A 19,528-nucleotide genomic window follows, 5' to 3' on the forward strand; every position below is an offset into this window, starting at 1 on the left:
GTTGTCCAAATGAAGTCCTTAGCAATGCATATCCACTCCCAAAAATACATTTTTGATATATGTATGATAGGAAATGTACACTTTACAACTTTCAGAAAGGGCACAAAAGCACCATTAAAGGGTAAGTTCACCCAAAAATGTTCTGTCATTAATTACTCACCCTCATGTCGTTTCATACCAGTATGACATACTAGTGATATGTATTTATATTGCTTTATTGTTTTATGCATTTTTTTTTTTTTTTTTTGCAATTTTTGGGTGAACTATCCCTTTAAAAGAGAGGCATGGATGCATGACAAAGCAAAGGAGACAGGGAGACCAATCTCGGACAGACACAAGACAATGCCAAGTCTGCTTGTAATTATAGGCAATAGGTCGGTGTGTCCTCGATGGCTAAATTAGGTTAATATCCAGACATCATGTGATTCATACATACTCCACACTTGTTATATAATGACACAACATGCGCACAGTCTAGACCTTGCAACAGAACTGAGTGTTTTGCGTGTGTATATTTTGAATGAGGAGGCAGTTATCCAATTGAGTCAAATTGAGTCAAATTGAGTCAAATTGGGCTCGCCAGTAACACAATCCAAGGCCAAATGCTTTAGGCCACATTCATTGATGGGTCTGTGACTGGGCAAAGGCCAGTACATCTCAATGAACGGTGTCAGCAGGCCTCCCGGCAATGAGATTCACTCTATACATGGTGTTATGGTAAACAAGAGAATGAGAGTGTTTAGTTTGTGAGTTGATTGATGCTGGTATGTAGAAACTGAAGGTTGTACCTTTGAAACACTGCACATCAGAGGTGAGGGCAGAGCCTAGATCCTCAGAGCTCACCTGCAACATCCCAGCCACTACAGGGAAGAAGAAGAAGAGCCACATTTGAAATCATACTAAAATAAAATAAAATAAAATAAAATAAAATAAAATAAAATAAAATAAAATAAAATAAAATAAAATGCCTGGTCTGCCACTTTTGGAAGGGTGTCGTTAAAAAAATAAAAAATAAATTATATATATATATATATTCCACCAGAAACATACTGCCTTCATCTCACAGTGATTTTTTGCCTCTTATTTCCATTAAGTAAAAATTATATTAATATATATAATATATTAATTAATTATTAATTAATATATATATATATATATATATATATATATATATATATATATATATATATATATATATATATAAAAAATTTCTAAAAAAAATAAATAAATAAATAAAATATGAGTGCAAATATGATAATGAGTGACTTCTCTCAAAAACATAAAAAAAAAATCTCGATAACCACAAACTTTTGAATAGTAGCATACTGTACATTGATTATTAAATATTACAAACACAAATACTTCTTATGAACTAGAATTCATTACCTTAACTGTATATGATAGGAACAGTATAGTGTATTAGTATAGAACTCGGATGATGCAAGCGACGCACTCACCATTTAACAATGACTTTGAATATGGCTCATCCAATCAGATTTAAAGGTGGAGTAAGTAAATTTTGAAAAACACTGTTTGGAAGTTACTCGGGCCGACACCAACAACAAACGTGTAACCAATCAGCATTAGGGGGCGTATGACGGTCGAGGAGAGAGAACGAACAAACGGAAGATTTGAAGAAAAACTGCAGAAAGAGAGATGAGATACAATACAAAAGAGCTCAAAAGAATATCACTGGAATTAAGGTTTATGGCTGGGCAAGCGCTTTAGGACCCGCGTTTATATTAGAAAAGCTTTCCAGCACTGGAGAGAACTAAGCGGGAAGGCCTGAAAACAGATGTGGAGGCTGCTTTCATTCTGCTTCTCATGTGAGTAACACTGGGTTTTGATTGTCTGGGGCTGAGGTGCTGTTGGCGAATAACAACAAACACATTGTTTACTCTTGTGTACTGTGAGTTCATTTTTTGTGGTTCCTTGTCGTTTGTTCACCAACTGCACTTTATTTTTCGTGAAGCATTTTGTTGCGCGTCAGCTGTGATAAACAGACATCCACTCTCACATTGTGTGTGTAACAGAGGCCAGATGAGAGGTTTGCAGGTTAACCACTGCGCACTGACGACCGCTAGAGAATGCGGTGTTTAGCATCATTGTTAGTGCACTCGCCTCGCATGGCAGCAGCGATCGGGCCGGGGTTTGAGACCGACTCGGAGCAGGGTGGTTAGGATTGGAGGGTGAGTTTTGGAGGTGGAGCAATGAAGAGAGGGGTGGGTTTGTTTGGGTTGATTTCAAATATCAACAATGTCCAACAGCATTTTTGAAAATCTACTTATCCCACCTTTAAGAGTCAACACGCTGTAAAGATACACAGTCCTGTTTTCTACTATGAATCCAAGCTTAACATTTACTTCCTATTATGTGCTTATACATTACAGTACACAAGGTGCCAAATGCAAACAGTAATGTGTTTTAGTGTATAATGCGACATGTTTATATGCCCATTTTGAACTGTGATCTCACATATCCACAATGATGGTAACCTCATAGGGATGGAAATGTATCCGTTCGTATTTGTGCATGCTGACGTCACTTGTTTACCCAGGCTCAGTATTATGTGTGTCGTTATGTAACACGAAGGGGACTGAGTGGCCGTTCTGTTCCGCCGCACTGCTCTGCAGGGCTTAAGGAAACAGGTGACCTGTGTATGTGTGTGTCTGGAAAGGGCCGATTAGCTCAAAATTGTAGGACAGAGTGTGTATGTGCTGGAGGGTGCCATGTATTATTAGACCGGCAGTGAGAGTTTTCCATTGTGCGGTGAGTGATTCCGCTATTAGGCCATGGTAGAACTGATGTAAACAACCCAGGATGGTGTGTGACACAGTTCTTTCTGCATAGTCACCCGCCCACTTTCCCGGTGGAGGAGATCGGCCCCTGCTGGCCTCATCGAGCAGCTGCACGACTCACCTCTGTCTAGCAGCTGCAAGTCGGACACAAACGCAGTGTCAGCGTCTGTCAGGGCGGTGAAGCGCAGATCTCCCAAATGCAGCAGCGCAGAGAGGACCACAAACAAATTCTCCACCTCCTGAAAGAGAAACAAACAAAAGTGCTGAGAGTCAGACTGGACTGAGGGCAGAAGCCAGGCCTCTGGAGGAACAGGGCCGATTACACAGCACAGTTCAGTCACATTTGAGTGCAGGGTCCAAAATTACAGAATCAAATTACATTTTCTTCATTCAAAATAAGCTAGAATAATTTGCTACGCTTTGTTTTCAATTCACCCCATTAGTAGCATCCAATAATTTTGAATGATTGTGATCACTGTTATTTTAGTGTTGTTTAAATACTATTATAGTACTTGTTAATACTTTGAATTAGCTTTTATTTTTAGATTTTATATTTTTATATATTTATATATATATTTAGATTTTATATTATATTTTAATTTAATTTAATTTTAGTTTGTCATTTTCCTTATATACTTTTTTAAAAAAAAAAAAAAAAAAAAAAAAAATATATATATATATATATATATATATATATATATATATATATATATATATATATATATATATAATTAATCCTTATATTATTATTTTTTTAAATGTTATTCATTTTTTTATATTTTAACTTAGCTTCATTTTTTTCAGTTTTAGTAATCTTAGTATTGTAAATTAATTTTATTTAGATTTTATATTAATATTTAATTTAATTTTAGTTTGTCATTTCTTTATATGCTTTTTAAAAGTATATTATTAATTTTAAAACGTATAAAAAATATATATTAAAATAATTAATCCTTATATTATTTTTTAAATGTTATTCATTTTTTATATTTTAACGTAGCTTAATTTTTTCAGTTTTAGTAATCTTTGTATTTTAAATTAACTTTATTTCGGTTAGTTGCCAAAATAACATTTCTAATTTTCATTTAAGTTAAAGTTTTTCATCTAATATTTATATTTTAATTTATTTGATTCCAGCTTTATCTCGATTAACAAACATAATTTTTAATAGTTTAAGTTAACAATAACAACAACTAGTGAGATGAATGAAAAAAATTAAAACTTAAATAAACTGCTAAAAAATAGAGGCAAGCTGAAATCATATCTATTTTTTTCTATCAATATCTCATTCAAAAACATACAGAATAACAATATTAAATATATAATAAAAAAATCATTTAAAATATTAACAGTCTATTAATAAAGTTAGTAAAATGGTATACTATTATTGTTATTATTATTATTGTTATTATTATTATTATTATTATAATAATAATAAAGTTTAAAAACAAGCAGTGGTGGTCATATTTAAAGCAGAAATACTAAAGGAAATATATTGACCAACATAGAGATTCTTTGAATATTGTGTTGGACATTGGGTCAAAAAGCTTGAGAACCACTGGCCTATATGTAAAAGCAACAGATGAGGTTGTTCAGACAGTGAGCGTGAATGTAGATAGATACAAAAGTCTGAGAGACTGTGTGTTAATGTGTGTGAGGGTCATTGAGGGCCGTGCTGCGCTGATGGGATGAGAGAACAATCCTTCTTTAATGAAGCTGATTTACAGTTTCCTGGTAGGATTAGAACACAGTGTCTGGCTGGAAGTCAGGTGTGTGTGTGTGTGTGTGTGTGTGTGTTTGAACCAAACACACAAACTGAACGCATGACTCAGAACACAGCATAACTGATATTGCACCCTACACTGTAACAAAATGTCCTTGTCTTTCCATAAGGGTGTGCATGTGTGTTCAAATATATGGTATATACTGTACAGTATGCCATATGCTAATGTTCCATTCTGAACATACCATTCTAGCCAACTATAACATAACAACACACAGGTTGACAGGTTAGTGTGGCCTCAGGCTGAATGCAGTCTGAGTTGTGTGTTTTTATAGTCTGCAGACATACTGTAATGAGTTATAATGCGTACTGTAAACCTACATAAATCAGAACAACACATCTGAAGTGGCTGCCAAAGCCAAAGGCATACCAACTCTCCCCGTCTCTGTACTTGTGAGTCACCTAAAGCCAGAACCACTTTGTCTACTTTAGACGAGACGACTCAGCTTCTACTGAGGCTATAAAGTAATGTCTGGATGTAGGCAGATCAATCCAAAAGTTGCCTGCATACTGAAATATAGTAAATAATAAGAAAAGTGCAACTTCGTCTATTTTCAACCCGCTTACAATGTCTGTAGTATATGTAAATGAACAATGTTTACTCGTTCTCTGTGTCACCTGGACTGAGAACAGTAGTAGAGTAGTATGTCCGAATCCATAGTATTCATAAAACAGTAGGTGAAAAGGGCCGACAAGATTCTGAAGTGCTCATTTAGAGGACAATTTATAATCCCATGCGGCCACGGGAGAGGATTTTTGAATGGAAGTCAAGTGACGCAACTGGCGCAGTAGGTCACATGACAATGACAACATAGCGGATGAATATCATTCATACTACACACCTTCGTATGGAACAACGATTGCAAAATTTACGACGCAGCAACTTTGTCTTTGTCATCCTGTTTGAAATGTTGACTACAAACACAGAGGTTTTTCAAATTTTCCACTGCGGCATTTTCTCTGTATTTATGAATCTTTGCAGCCTTTAGCCATTGCCTACAACATGCTGGATCCTTCACTGGAGTGGAAACCGAATGTAAATCACTTCCACTAAACAATTACTCTTTGAATTCTAGCACCCAGGAATAATACAAGTCAACACCATTGTAACTAAAAGTTTGCTAAGAAGTATTTCCTACTAAAGCAAGGAGCTCTGGTCAAGTGTATCCATAGCAGACTAGGAATGGACTTGGACAGCAACGTTTCCAGTGCATTATGGGTGAAGTATTCCTACCTTTTTGGCAAAAGGGAATAATACACATACACAATAATACAAATACACAAGCAGATACACATTATGACTGATAATATTGGAAGAACAAATTGGTTTTGAGCCTCAGAGATTTGAATTCATCAATAGAGTTAGTGTCAGGGGGAGTGAGTTTCTGAAGCTTAGGAGGCATGACAGAAAAAAGATCTGCCACCCATTGTCGAAAAGCAGAATCTAGTTACACAGAGAGGTTGGCACCCAGAAGATCAGAGTGGATTGAGTGGGAATATAGGGAGAAAGTAACTGGGAGAAAAGGGGCAACGACTTTTTTCTTAATTTTTCTCTAGTCAGGTAGCAAATGATTTCAATTTGTTTTTCATTTTTCTTCTGCATAGGCAGCCAAGGTCTACTCAAAGCCAATTTTACCAGTGGTGAAGTATTTATTTTTAGCACTTGCAATGCATAAAAAATATAATTAAAAGTATAATTTATTTATCATTTATTTATTTATTTAAAATGTATTTATTTATTTATTCATTTATTTATTTATTTCCAGGTTTAAAGGTCCCATTTTTCGTGTTTTTTTGAAGCTTTGATTGTGTTTATAGTGTGCAATATAACATGTGTTCATGTTTCGCGTGTAAAAAAAACACAGTATTTTTCACATAATATACTTATCTGTATACCGCTGTTTCCACTGCTGATGACTTCCTTGTTCTATGAAGTCCCTCCTTCAGAAATACGTAACGAGTTCTGATTGTGCCAGCGGTTCCCGTGTTGTGATTCGACAGCAGTTTAGCGAACCTTGCCCGGAAAGGTCACGCCTCTTACCATAACGTGGAGATGCACGCGCTCAGTGTTATTGTAAACATGTCTTTAATTTTACCCTATCAATTTGAGCCGGAATCAGACCAGGTGATTGGACTGCAGGATGAAAATAACAGCGTTTCGACGACATGGCGACAAACACACTCTACAAACGCAACTCTAGTGTATTCCTGTGGGCGGAGGTTAGTCAAAAAACTGTTTTAGTGACGTCATTAAAGAAGGAAGTAGAGGGATGTAGTCCAAACTGGCCGTTCGATGTAGGCGACTTCTGTTAAATAAAATATCTCGCTTGGCATTGAACTTTGAGCTTTAAAATTTTACAGATTTTATTTATACTCTAACAACAACATTACACACTAACTAAAGTTTGAAACATGGGATCACGAAGAACGGGACCTTTAAATTAGACGTTTAATCCTAGATTTTTTTTGTGTTCCTAGATTTTGGCATTTCATTGTATTTCTCTTTTACACACACTTGAAAACAGATCTAAATAAAAACTTAGCATGCATCTGTAGTTATTTTGCATCTTTGCATGTGTGTGGGAGGATAAATGTGTTCTTGAACACGTGTGTACCAGTCTATTGAAGCCGAGCGCACGCAGTGCCTGTTTAAGGGCCGAGAGCTTCTCTCTGCTCTGAGGACATGCGGTAGCTACTGCAGTTTCACCGGGAGCCGCTGTATTCAGACACCTGCAAAAAAAAAAAAAAATTTGACTGATTTTAGATTTGTGATGATTCAGACTTTACGTTGACAGTGCCACCTTGACATGACCATTTGGCATGGGACTTTAAGAGGGCTAAAGTGAGTTTGAGATGTTCTAACTGTCACTAACATGCTCACAAATTCAAGTCAAAGAAAGGTGAACATTCAATTTTTAATGATAACCTCCCATTTACCCCATGCATGATTTGCTGAGGACACTTGACGTCACAAAGGGTTAAGGGTAAATCACCAAGTACACACACACAAAAAAAAAAAAAGAAAATTGAAAAGATTTTTGAAATGAAAAGATTATTTTTTTTTTTTTTTAGATTACGAATTTCAATTGTATAGTAAAATTCCCAAAAATTTAATTGTATAATCCTTACATATTTTTCATATTATGAATTAAGAATTTGAAATGAGTACAGTTATAAAAATAGAGCTTAATAAAACATTTAGTATAAATTTATACATACATAAATTTAAGAAATATTTAAGAAATATTAGAAATTTATTAAAATATAAATTTAAGAAATATTTGCAAATTTATATATATATAAATTATATATATATATATATATATTATATTATATTATATATATATATATATATATATATATATATATATATATATATATATATATATATATATATAATTATATATATATATAAATGTATAAATCTTACTAGAACAAGAGAATGGACCATTTAGTTTATATGATTCATATTCATAAATTTAAACAAACAAACAAAAAATATACATAAATACAAATCATATAAACTAAATGGTCCATTCCCTTGTTCCATTAAGATTTATGTACAAAATGTGTATATTATGTAAATCATGGTCACGCTGTAAACATTTGTTCCCTTGTTTTAGTTAAATCTGAAGGAAGGAACAAATTAGTTCAATGTTGCCACAATTTAGTAAAACAAGGGAACAAATTAATAAATCGTGGGAATTCATTCTTATTTCGTGGCCACGATTTAACAAAAACAGGTGAACAAATTATTTTAATGTGGCCACGATTTGGTAAATTGAGGGAACAAATTATAATATTGTGCACACAATTTACTTAAAATGAGGGAATGAAGAAGTAAAATGAGCTGACGTATGAGTAAACGTTTTGTTAATTTGTGGCCACGGTTTAATAAGAGAATGAATTCTAGCAATACTTTGTATTCGTGGTTTGTATACACAGTATATGTCCACATAAAAATCTTTTTTTTTTTTTTTTTAAGAGTACTTTTTTTTTATTGTAATTATTATTATTTAATTTATGTAGTATTTGACTAAAGAAAACATTTGCAAGGGAGAAAAAAAGTGTTTCTCACAAAAACAACATGGCATAACATGCATATCTACATTGTGTGCATTACCTGTGGGCTAAGACGTTGTTTAGATACAGATTACTCTTCTCCTCCGCTGAAAGCCCCTCAGCCATAAGGTAGAAGATGTTAAAGTTCTGCTGATGTGGAGGCATGCAGATGACCCTTGACTTCTCCAGCATATAAGTGTAGAGACGGCCTAAAATCACAGTGAGAGAAGAGAAGATCGATTATCTGTAAATATTAGTAGAGCAATTGCACCCTCTATAGGTGAAGGATGGCAGATCAGAAATAATCTGCTGAGAGCCAACGCAATGCATTTTAGTGTTTAATGCTGTATTTAAGCAGCACTGTGAATAATCAGACTTATTGAAAGTGAAAACAGGACTAGTGTAACTACCTCTGAGTAGAGTCTTTCTCTTCTCACAGTACTGCAGTGAGATCAGCTTGATGAAACGGCTTGCTGAGGAGTTCATCTGGGTCTTAGCATGGCCAAAAGCTTCCAAGATCACATTCACCTGCAAACATTGGCAGAAGAATTAAGAAGTGATTACAAAACAGTTACTGAGAGTCAGTGGCCTAGTGGATGGGCATGCACGGCATGCACGATACAACCCCTATTTTTTTTTCTGCCAGAGGTCCTGGACATCTTGTTCAGATATGTGGTATCAAGGATTCTATCAAATACCAACAGATTTAACAAAAAAAAATAATAATAAATAAATAAATAAATATAAAATTCAAAACCTGATAAGCTCTGCTAGAAATCTTATCATGGGCCGTTGATGGATCCTCCATCAGGACAATGATCCAAAACAAACATCAAAATCCACACACACACACACACACACACACACAAAAAAAACAGGTCACTGAGCACAAAATGAAGGTTCTGCCATGGCCATCCCAGTCCCCTGACCTGAACAACCCTAAAGAAAATGAGTGGAGTGAACTGAAGAGGAGAGTGTCTCAACATGGAGCTGGGAGTCTGAAGGATCTGGAGAGATTTTGTATATAGGAATGGTCTCTGATCACTTGTTCAAACTCATCAGGCATTATCCTCCTGAGACCCAGAAAAAAAAATAACAAAAAATAAATAAATAATAATTTAGTATTTCACGTCATTATATTGTTTAGAGCATAAGAAACAAATGAAAAAAAATAACTTTTTTGAAAAATTATATTTTATTCATATGTTATGCTATGTCCTCTGTAGTGGATTCTAGGACTAAGCTGTTTAAAAAATAAAATGACATGAAATAACATGTAGATACGGAATAGGATTAGGGCCAAGCAATAATAAAAAAATAAAACCATCTCGAGATTAAAGTTGTTAAATTTCGAGAAAAAAGTCTAGATAAAATGTTGAGAATAAAGTAATTAAATTACAAGAAAAAAGACGTTAAATTACGAGAACAAATTCGTTAAATTACGAGAACAAATTCGTTAAATTACGAATTTGTTCTCATAATTTAACGACTTTTTTCTCGTAATTTAATGACTTTATTCTCAACATTTTATCTCGACTTTTTTTCTCGAAATTTAATGACTTTTTTTCCTCATAATTTAACGAATTTGTTCTTATAATCTAACGACTTTTTTCTCATAATTTAACGAGTTTATTCTCAACATTTTATCTCAACTTTTTTCTTGAAATTTAACGAGTTTATTCTCGTAATTTAATGAGTTTATTCTGAAAATTTTATTTAGACTTTTTTCTCGAAATTTAACGCGTTTTTTTCTCAAAATTTAACAACTTTAATCTCGAGATGGTTTTATTTTTTTATTATTGCTTGGCCCTAATCCTCTTCCGTATGTATAGGCAAAAACAATTGGATTTTTTTTATTATTATTATTATTTTTTTTTTAAATCACCAATCAGTTTTTAGGCTTTTTAACCAAACTTTGTATAAAGATGATTCTCAACTATGTTATGGAAGATATAATGGAATTAATTGATATACCATTTTCCTTTATGCAATATGTGGGTAAAATAGCCATACATGGATTTTCCCATTCAATACATTAATTTCCCATTAATGTATCTATACACTGTATCTCATTTGCATATTAATGTGTTCTTGGAGCAACATGCAATGAAAAAAGACATGTCATAATGGGATTAATAATTGGCAACATTTTCATAATAATTTCTAATAATTAATAGGAATATTGATATATAATTTCTTTCCCTTTTCACTTGTTGTATCTCCTAAAATGCCTGATAAACATGATTTAAGTCCTGTTGTCTTCTACAGAGGTCATGTATGAAATCAATGCCCTGTTTCGTAACAGAAAGTCATATTTTGATTTGAAACCCCATAACATTTTCCTGAGATGCTGATTTATAACAAACAATTTGAAAATTAATCCGATTTAAATGATAATTACAAAATATTAGATTTCCATAAGAGTGCTAATTTTCATTTTCAGTCATATTTAAAGACCAAGAAGTTGTTGTTGTTATTATTTACAGTTTTTTTGTTTGTTTTTTTTTTTTCTTATGAATTTGTTTTACACACCATTATATAGACCTAATAGGTCAAAGTGATAACAATATGATAAACTATAACTGTGTAAAAAACAGCCAGGCTAAATTAGCTACAAATATTATGCAGCCAAAATAACTCCAATATGATACACTACAGTTGTGTGGGGTGGGGGTAAATTAAACAACCTGCCGTGAAGTCACAGTCGTTTTGCATTGTGGTCTATGGATCTGCCTAAAGTGTACATATTGAGTAGACTTGCTCCATCAGTAAAAATCGAGGGGTCGAGGGTCTGTCCAAATAAACTTCGCCCGCTTGAAGTTGAACTCAAAATGGCTAGTATGTGTTTGCTCACCATGGTTTATCTATGCCACTGTGCTCATGAGGACACATAATATGGGCATTTGCCACTTGCTTCCACCAGGTGGCGATAAGCCACCATTTATAAAATGCTCATTAGGAGACAAGACAGTGTTGAGATCATTCACACACAGATGTATTCAAGTGTAATAATGTCACCCATTGCTCCAGGCCATTAAACCACTGGTTTCTGTAAGTGGATATGAAGTCTTGAGCTAACAAGAAATGGCTCTTTCCTTGAGATTCAACTATAAGCACAATCTGCCTGCCTCAGGCTTTTGGATAGTCATTCAAAGCATCTAATTCTCCCATGAATAAGAGAATAAGAGCTGTTTGAGGCTATCATGACTCTGAAGGATAACTGAAAGCACATAAACACCTCCAGGGGCCCAGATAACACACAGTGGAAAACCACAGCGAAAATACTGAACGTTAACACAATGAGTAGATAAAACATAATCATTACATAAAACAGCATATGAGCTGCTCAACAACTGTAAATTAACTAATTTAAAAAAGGTAACACTTTACAATAAGGACCTGTTAGTAAATGTTAGTTAATGCATTAACTGAAAATAACAATGAGCAATTAATTTGTTACATTGTTTATTAATCTGTAAACGCTTGTTAAAAACTGTTCATTGTTAGTTCATATTAGCTCAGGTCAATTAAATAATATTACCAGATATACATTTTGATTTGAATAATATATTAGTAAATGTTGACATTAACATTAACTGAGATTAATAAATGCTTTAGTAACAGTGAAGTATTTTCATTGTTAGTTCATGCTAAGTAATACGGAAGAGGATTAGGGCCAAGCAATAATAAAAAAAAAAAAAACATCTCGAGATTAAAGTTGTTAAATTTCGAGAAAAAACTCGTTAAATTTCGAGAAAAAAGTCGAAATAAAATGTTGAGAATAAACTCGTTAAATTACGAGAAAAATGTGGTTAAAATTCGAGAAAAAAGTCGAGATAAAATGTTGAGAAACTCATTCAATTATGAGAATAAAGTCATTAAATTACGAGAAAAAAAGTCGTAATTTAACGAATTTGTTCTCATAATTTAACAAATTTTTTCTCATAATTTAATTACTTTTTTCTCGTAATTTAATGACTTTATCCTCAACATTTTATCTCGACTTTTTTCGTGAAATTTAACACATTTTTTTCCTCATAATTTAATGAGTTTATTCTCAACATTTTATCTCGACTTTTTTCTCGAAATTTAACATTTTTCTCATAATTTAACGAATTTGTTCTCATAATTTAATTACTTTTTTCTCGTAATTTAATGACTTTATTCTCAACATTTTATCTCAACTTTTTTCTTGAAATTTAACAAGTTTTTTCTCGTAATTTAATGACTTTATTCTCAACATTTTATCTCAACTTTTTTCTTGAAATTTAACAAGTTTTTTCTCATAATTTAATGAGTTTATTCTCGTCATTTTATCTCGACTTTTTTCTCGAAATTTAACATTTTTCTCATAATTTAACGAATTTTTTCTCATAATTTAATTACTTTTTTCTCGTAATTTAATGACTTTATCCTCAACATTTTATCTCGACTTTTTTCGTGAAATTTAACACATTTTTTTCTCATAATTTAATGAGTTTATTCTCAACATTTTATCTCGACTTTTTTCTCGAAATTTAACATTTTTCTCATAATTTAACGAATTTGTTCTCATAATTTAATTACTTTTTTCTCGTAATTTAATGACTTTATTCTCAACATTTTATCTCAACTTTTTTCTTGAAATTTAACAAGTTTTTTCTCATAATTTAATGAGTTTATTCTCGTCATTTTATCTCGACTTTTTTCTCGAAATTTAACATTTTTCTCATAATTTAACGAATTTTTTCTCATAATTTAATTACTTTTTTCTCGTAATTTAATGACTTTATCCTCAACATTTTATCTCGACTTTTTTCGTGAAATTTAACACATTTTTTTCTCATAATTTAATGAGTTTATTCTCAACATTTTATCTCGACTTTTTCTCGAAATTTAACATTTTTCTCATAATTTAACGAATTTGTTCTCATAATTTAATTACTTTTTTCTCGTAATTTAATTACTTTATTCTCAACATTTTATCTCAACTTTTTTCTTGAAATTTAACAAGTTTTTTCTCATAATTTAATGAATTTATTCTCAACATTTTATCTCGACTTTTTTCTTGAAATTTAACGAGTTTTTTCTCGTAATTTAATGACTTTATTCTCAACATTTTATCTCGACCTTTTTCTCGAAATTTAATGAGTTATTTTTCGTAATTTAACGAGTTTATTCTCAACATTTTATTTCGACTTTTTTCTTGAAATTTACCGAGTTTTTTCTTGAAATTTAACAACTTTAATCTCGAGATGGTTTTATTTTTTTATTATTGCTTGGCCCTAATCCTCTTCCGTAAAGTAATGCAGTTACGTAATGTTAACAAATGAAACTGTATTGTTAACAAAAAAAAAAAAAAAAAAGATTTAGCAAACATTAGCTTAATTACGTATATTTTAGATGTTTTTTTGTTTGTTTGTTTGTTTTTTGTCATTTTGTTTTCTAAAACTTAAATTATTGTAATTCAAAAATTCTTTGGAATATAGACCTAGGTTTGGTCTTGTTTTAAAGACGACACTCAGCAGATTGAAGTGAAAGCACTTCAAAACACAAAATGAAAGTATGAAAAAGTTATAGAAGTTTAAATTTACTGGAAATCAAATGTACTGTACTAAAAAGTTTTTTTTAATTTTATTTTATTTTATATAAAATATACTTTACAAAATATTTTTACTCTAAAGCTGATATATGAAAAATATGGAAGCTTCAGATTCAGACCTGTTTTGTCAAAGACGTGTTTTGTCAAGATTAGATAAGTTTTGACTATAAAGTAATTAAAATAAATTTTGTAATATGGAACATGATAACATGTTAAACGGATTTAAAGTACTGTTTCCATGGTAACGCAATGTCCAATTTCGAAACAGTTTTCAAAGAATGAATGCTGAGTTAAGATTTCGCATGATATGAATGTGTGATGCAAAAACAGGCAATAAATAAAAACAGAGCCAAGCGACAGTTAATGGGTTAAAAACGTTAAAAAAAAAATGTTAATGGGTTAAAAATGTAAAACATTTGTGTTTGTGTGTGTGTGTGTGTGTGTGTGTGTGTGTGATTACAAATGATTACAAAAGGGGAGAATCCTTTTAACAAGTATTTCATGTAAAGCGTGTTCATTTCTCCTGTCAGGCAGCAGATGTATGTTGTGTAGGTGTTTGTAGGTGATATCCAGACAGATACTCCAATAAACTGACGGGCAGACTTACATGCTTCATCCGTGGCTCTAAAGCGAAGCCTTTGGGACTTGAGCGAGCAGCCAGGTGTTTCAGGATGTGCTTACAGGCCACAGACTTCCCAGAACCACTCTCTCCGCTAGGCAGAAAGAAAAACAAAGTGAGAAATAAAGGTGTGAAAAATACTGTATTGACTTTTAAAATATATTATAGAGAGCATATACTACTATGATGTACAAATACTTTGATATGTTATATATGTTGATGTGTGCATGCATGTGTGTGTTGGGAAAATGTGCTTAATTGACATGAAAACAATGTGACAACAGAAAAAAAAAAAAAATAATAAATGGTGTTGGAATAGGCTTCATTTCCTTGAAGCAAAACATAATTTCTTAAGTAATATAACCTGGACATGTTCTTAACATGCTTCCTGAGATTTACAGAGAGAGCAGTTGCACAACTCTGTAAAGCTGCCTAAAAGTTCCTCTGTCAATGTAAAGACACATAGAACAAACCAAGAGAGCAGTTGATTTTTTTAAAAGACCTCTGGGCTGGTTGTCTCCTGGTGAACGTGTGCTCCTGTCAGCCCCTTTTTAGTTTACCAGTGGGAGATCTTATAGTTGATCAGGCAGCTGTTTCACTTCTCTCCACATCACTCCATCGTATGAGATGATACAGTCAGCCTACAGCAATATACCATCAAAAGCCTTGACTCAAGACTAAAGATCTCTCTCCTCTGCCTGGCCTGCGGGCATCTTTCTCCTATAAGCACGTATCTGACCAGAGTCATCCAAGGGGAGATACCCATCATACCACCACTTATCCAAACGTAAAAAAAAAAAATCACTTGTTTTTCACTTTTATACATTTATTCATAAGTCACTTTTCTCCACCATACAGTATCTATTGTCTTACTGCCTCTATGACTCTTTTTGATTGATTGATTGATTGATTGATTGATTGAGGTATGCTATATTTCTTAACTTTTTAAGCATTCAATAAACTTTTCATTTTTGTAACACTGTTCGTAGTTGGTTTCAAAAGCCCTGTTCCAAAATCTAGTGAATTGCCTTGCTGAACTGAACTGCCTACATAGGCAGCATCCCAACTGAAGCAGACAACAGATGCCACAACTAATTCCAACAGTGTAACGTAAGAGTTTAACGTGAGCATACTCTATAAAACTCTATTAAAAATACATATCTCATACAAAGATTGGGTGAAACAGTACTTTGAACTGAACTTTAAGTTTAAGATATTTTAGATTTAGTCCGAGAGATTTCTGTCCCTCCATTGAAAGTGTATGTACAGTATACTGTCCATGTCCAGAAAGGTAATGAAAACATCATCAAAGTAGTCCATGTGACATCAGTGGGTTAGTTAGAAGTTTTTGAAGCATCTAAAATACATTTTGGTCCAAAAATAACAAAAACTACGACTTTATTCAGCATTGTCTTCTCTTCTGGGTCTGTTGTATATCTGCTTTCACTCCACAGTGACACTGCTTCTTCTTCTTCTTCTTCTTCTTTCCTGTTTTACGGCGGTTGGCATCCAGCTTATTGGTGCATTACCGCCCCCTTCTGCTCCGGACAGTGACGCTGATGACGTGTTATCTAGTGCGCCCGAGCTTCGTTTACAGTCTGATGGAGACACACGCTGTATTCAAGCTATTCTACATTGTTTGTATTTTGGTATTGCTATATTTTTAAAAATGTTGCGTAGGTGTGCATGTTGCGGATGTCCTGATCACGTCACTGTCCGGAGCAGAGGGGGGCGGTAATGCACCAATAAGCTGGATGCCAACCGCCGTAGAAGAAGCAGCGTCACTGTGGAGTGAAAGCGGATATACAACAGACCCAGAAGAGAAGACAATGCTGAATAAAGTCGTAGTTTTTGTTATTTTTGGACCAAAATGTATTTTAGATGCTTCAAAAACTTCTAACTAACCCACTGATGTCACATGGACTACTTTGATGATGTTTTTATTACCTTTCTGGACATGGACAGTATACCGTACATACATTTTCAACGGAGGGACAGAAATCTCTCGGACTAAATCTAAAATATCTTAAACTGTGTTCCGAAGATGAACTAACCCTTTAAGCTTTGAATAAATTAAATTTTAAAATATAATTCATTTTAAATTGTAATATTTCAAAATATTACTGTTTTTACAGTATTTTAGATCAAATAAATGTTGCTTTGGTTGGCATAAGAGACTTTGTTTAAACACAACAGCAAAAAAAAAAAAAAAAAAAAAAAAATTGTAGATTTAAATAAGTACTTTAATAGTTGATATTTTTGGTAACACTTTATTTCAGGGTCTTTTAACTAGTTGCTTATTAGCATGCATATTAGATATTGGCTGTATATTAGTACTTATTAAGCACATATTGATGCCTTATTCTGCATGACCTTATTCTACATTCTCAATCCTACCCAATACCTGAACTTAACAACTACCTTACTATTAATAAGCAGTAAATTAGGAGTTTGAGGGAAAAGTCGTAGTTAATAGTGAATGTGTTCCCTGTACTAAAGTGTTACCATATTTTCTTGCTATATAATCTTACATTAATCTGCCAAGAGTTTGTCAAAGTGCTGTTATTGTTTTATTCTCAATAAAATACACATAACCTTTTGAAACAGCCTTCGCATTAGATGCACATTTATGATGCATTAAATGCTGTTTAGTAGGCAGCAGGTTTAAAAAAAAACAACAAAACAAAAAAAAAAAAAAAAAAAGAGCGTTGATTTGTTTTTCACCAGTATATTAACAGGGTGTTAATCCACACCACGGCTCAACTACTAACAAGGGCTTTGGTAGACGTAAATATTGTCTCATTACTGCAGTGTACAACCCACTCCATATTCTTGATGATGTACAACAACTTTATTAATTACTCCACTGTTCAATGTTATGACCTCTTAAAATGAGCCATAAAGCACAGTCAAGCAGCTCGCAGTGAAAACTACCATCTCCACATGCAGCGTGAAGAGCCTGGATCCTTCCAGAGATCCGCGAGAGAGAGTAAATGGAAGAAAACCAGTCTGAGCAGATGGTTTTTAAAGGTCATGTGGCCTCTCCCACTAATCATTTTCTGGAGGGTCTGATGCTTTTTTCCCCCATTTTGCCATTTCTTTTTGGAAATCTATTCTGGGTTGTAATTGAACTCAAGGGCGCAATGCATTCCTGAGCCAGTAGCGAGTAGGTATTTGTGTGTGTGTGTTCGTTTGCCCCTTGAATCAGCATTCCACCACTTTTGTTTCCCTGGTTCTGTAGTCACTAGAGCATGGCGGCAACGATCTGCCCTCACCTGTGGGACGAGCGTGCATGTGTGTGTGTGTGTCGGTGTGATGGATAGCCCACGCAGAGAGGGCATTAAAGTAGCTGTCAGATCCTCTCTGGCTCAGCGAAACCCGGGAGAGAAGCATCAGAATGTGAAACAGGATTTAATTGCAATCAGAGATGACCGGAGTGCAAAGCAGGACACAGTGCGGGCTACACCACTGCCACTTCATCCATTAATCTCCCTGAGAGCTTTTAACAGGTTTGGATTTACACTGTCCCTGGCACATTTGTCTCCGTGACAGTGTTTAGCGAGAGCCTCTCGGGCGATGTAGGAGTCGGTACACCAAATACGAGGGAAGGCATTTCTAACGCAACCTCATTTGAACCTCTTTTGATCACTTACTGAGCTGTGGACTGCTATTACAAAATACAAGCTGGTGCAAAAATGACAGAAGGTAGAAAATGTCCACTGGAATGTACTTGGAAGCATCTGGCCAAACATCTGGGCATCTTTAATGGTTTCTTTACAGGGTTCAAACACATTTTGACCAATACATTTCCATCATTTATTAATTTTTCAGTCATTTGTGAAAGGACTTCAAAATGAAATTATATACTTTTAAATAAAGAGTTTTTATATTAAACAGAAACTTTTTGAACATTACTAAAAATTAAAATGAGTGCAGGGTTACGCTGTGCTGTTGCTGACTGCCAAAACAACAGCAATAAACTGAAGAAATCCCTGGAAAGTATGTGTTTTGAGCACCAGCAAATCTGAAAAGAATGTAAATGGCACCATATGCCTTGAACGAGCATGGCTTGCAGCACTTATGTTAAAATACTCCCCATAAAAGGTATATGTGAGCTCTTATCTTTTTGAGGACAAAACCCTCAGAACTGCGGGAGCTGTGTAGGATATGAGGGCCCATCTGTTTTCAATGTAGCTAACTTCAGGCAGCTACACACTTACTAAACTTTGATGGGTGAGGCACTGATAAAAGACGGTCATTGCAACGCTGTAAAGTGATAAAACATGTAAACCATGTGCTTTTTTTAACCCTTAAATGCATGACTGTTTCGGCAATCATTCTTACATATTCGGGTCTTTATCGACCCGAATCTATATCCAACACGGAAGGTTCTCTACCTGTCGCGATAATATAAAACTTCTCTGATATTAGAGTAACAATTACAGAAGAATAAAATAAAGCATATTTTGTTACCTTTTGGAGCTTGAAAGGGCTCAGTTTGAGCAGATGTTTTATGCCATCATCACTGTCCTCGTCAGAGCTCATTTCCCAGTAAATTCAGCAAATAATAGGCTAGTTTTATGTTTGAGGTCATGAATATGAGTCCATTCGGGATCTCAAACGTATTCTCAAAACTATATAATTTTCAACATCTTCAAAATCAATATTTCGATTGCTAACAGCTT

At 33.7% G+C, this 19,528-nt stretch overlaps 1 protein-coding gene across 5 annotated transcripts in view; it reads right to left on the reverse strand.

Annotated features, from left to right (window-relative positions):
• The window catches only part of myo16 (myosin XVI), a 269,142-nt gene that overhangs the window by 105,212 nt on the left and 144,402 nt on the right, over positions 1-19,528 (reverse strand). For all 5 annotated transcript variants that reach the window (XM_048193121.1, XM_048193120.1, XM_048193119.1 and 2 more), the window contains exons 14-19: positions 14,832-14,937; positions 9,054-9,171; positions 8,705-8,852; positions 7,197-7,311; positions 2,920-3,037; positions 789-860 (exon numbers count right to left, since the gene is read on the reverse strand). In XM_048193121.1, coding sequence (XP_048049078.1) covers positions 789-860; positions 2,920-3,037; positions 7,197-7,311; positions 8,705-8,852; positions 9,054-9,171; positions 14,832-14,937 — 677 coding nt within the window. The remainder of the gene's footprint in view (positions 1-788; positions 861-2,919; positions 3,038-7,196; positions 7,312-8,704; positions 8,853-9,053; positions 9,172-14,831; positions 14,938-19,528) is intronic.

Source organism: Megalobrama amblycephala, linkage group LG6 (assembly GCF_018812025.1).
Source record: "Megalobrama amblycephala isolate DHTTF-2021 linkage group LG6, ASM1881202v1, whole genome shotgun sequence".
Lineage (NCBI taxonomy): Eukaryota > Metazoa > Chordata > Actinopteri > Cypriniformes > Xenocyprididae > Megalobrama > Megalobrama amblycephala.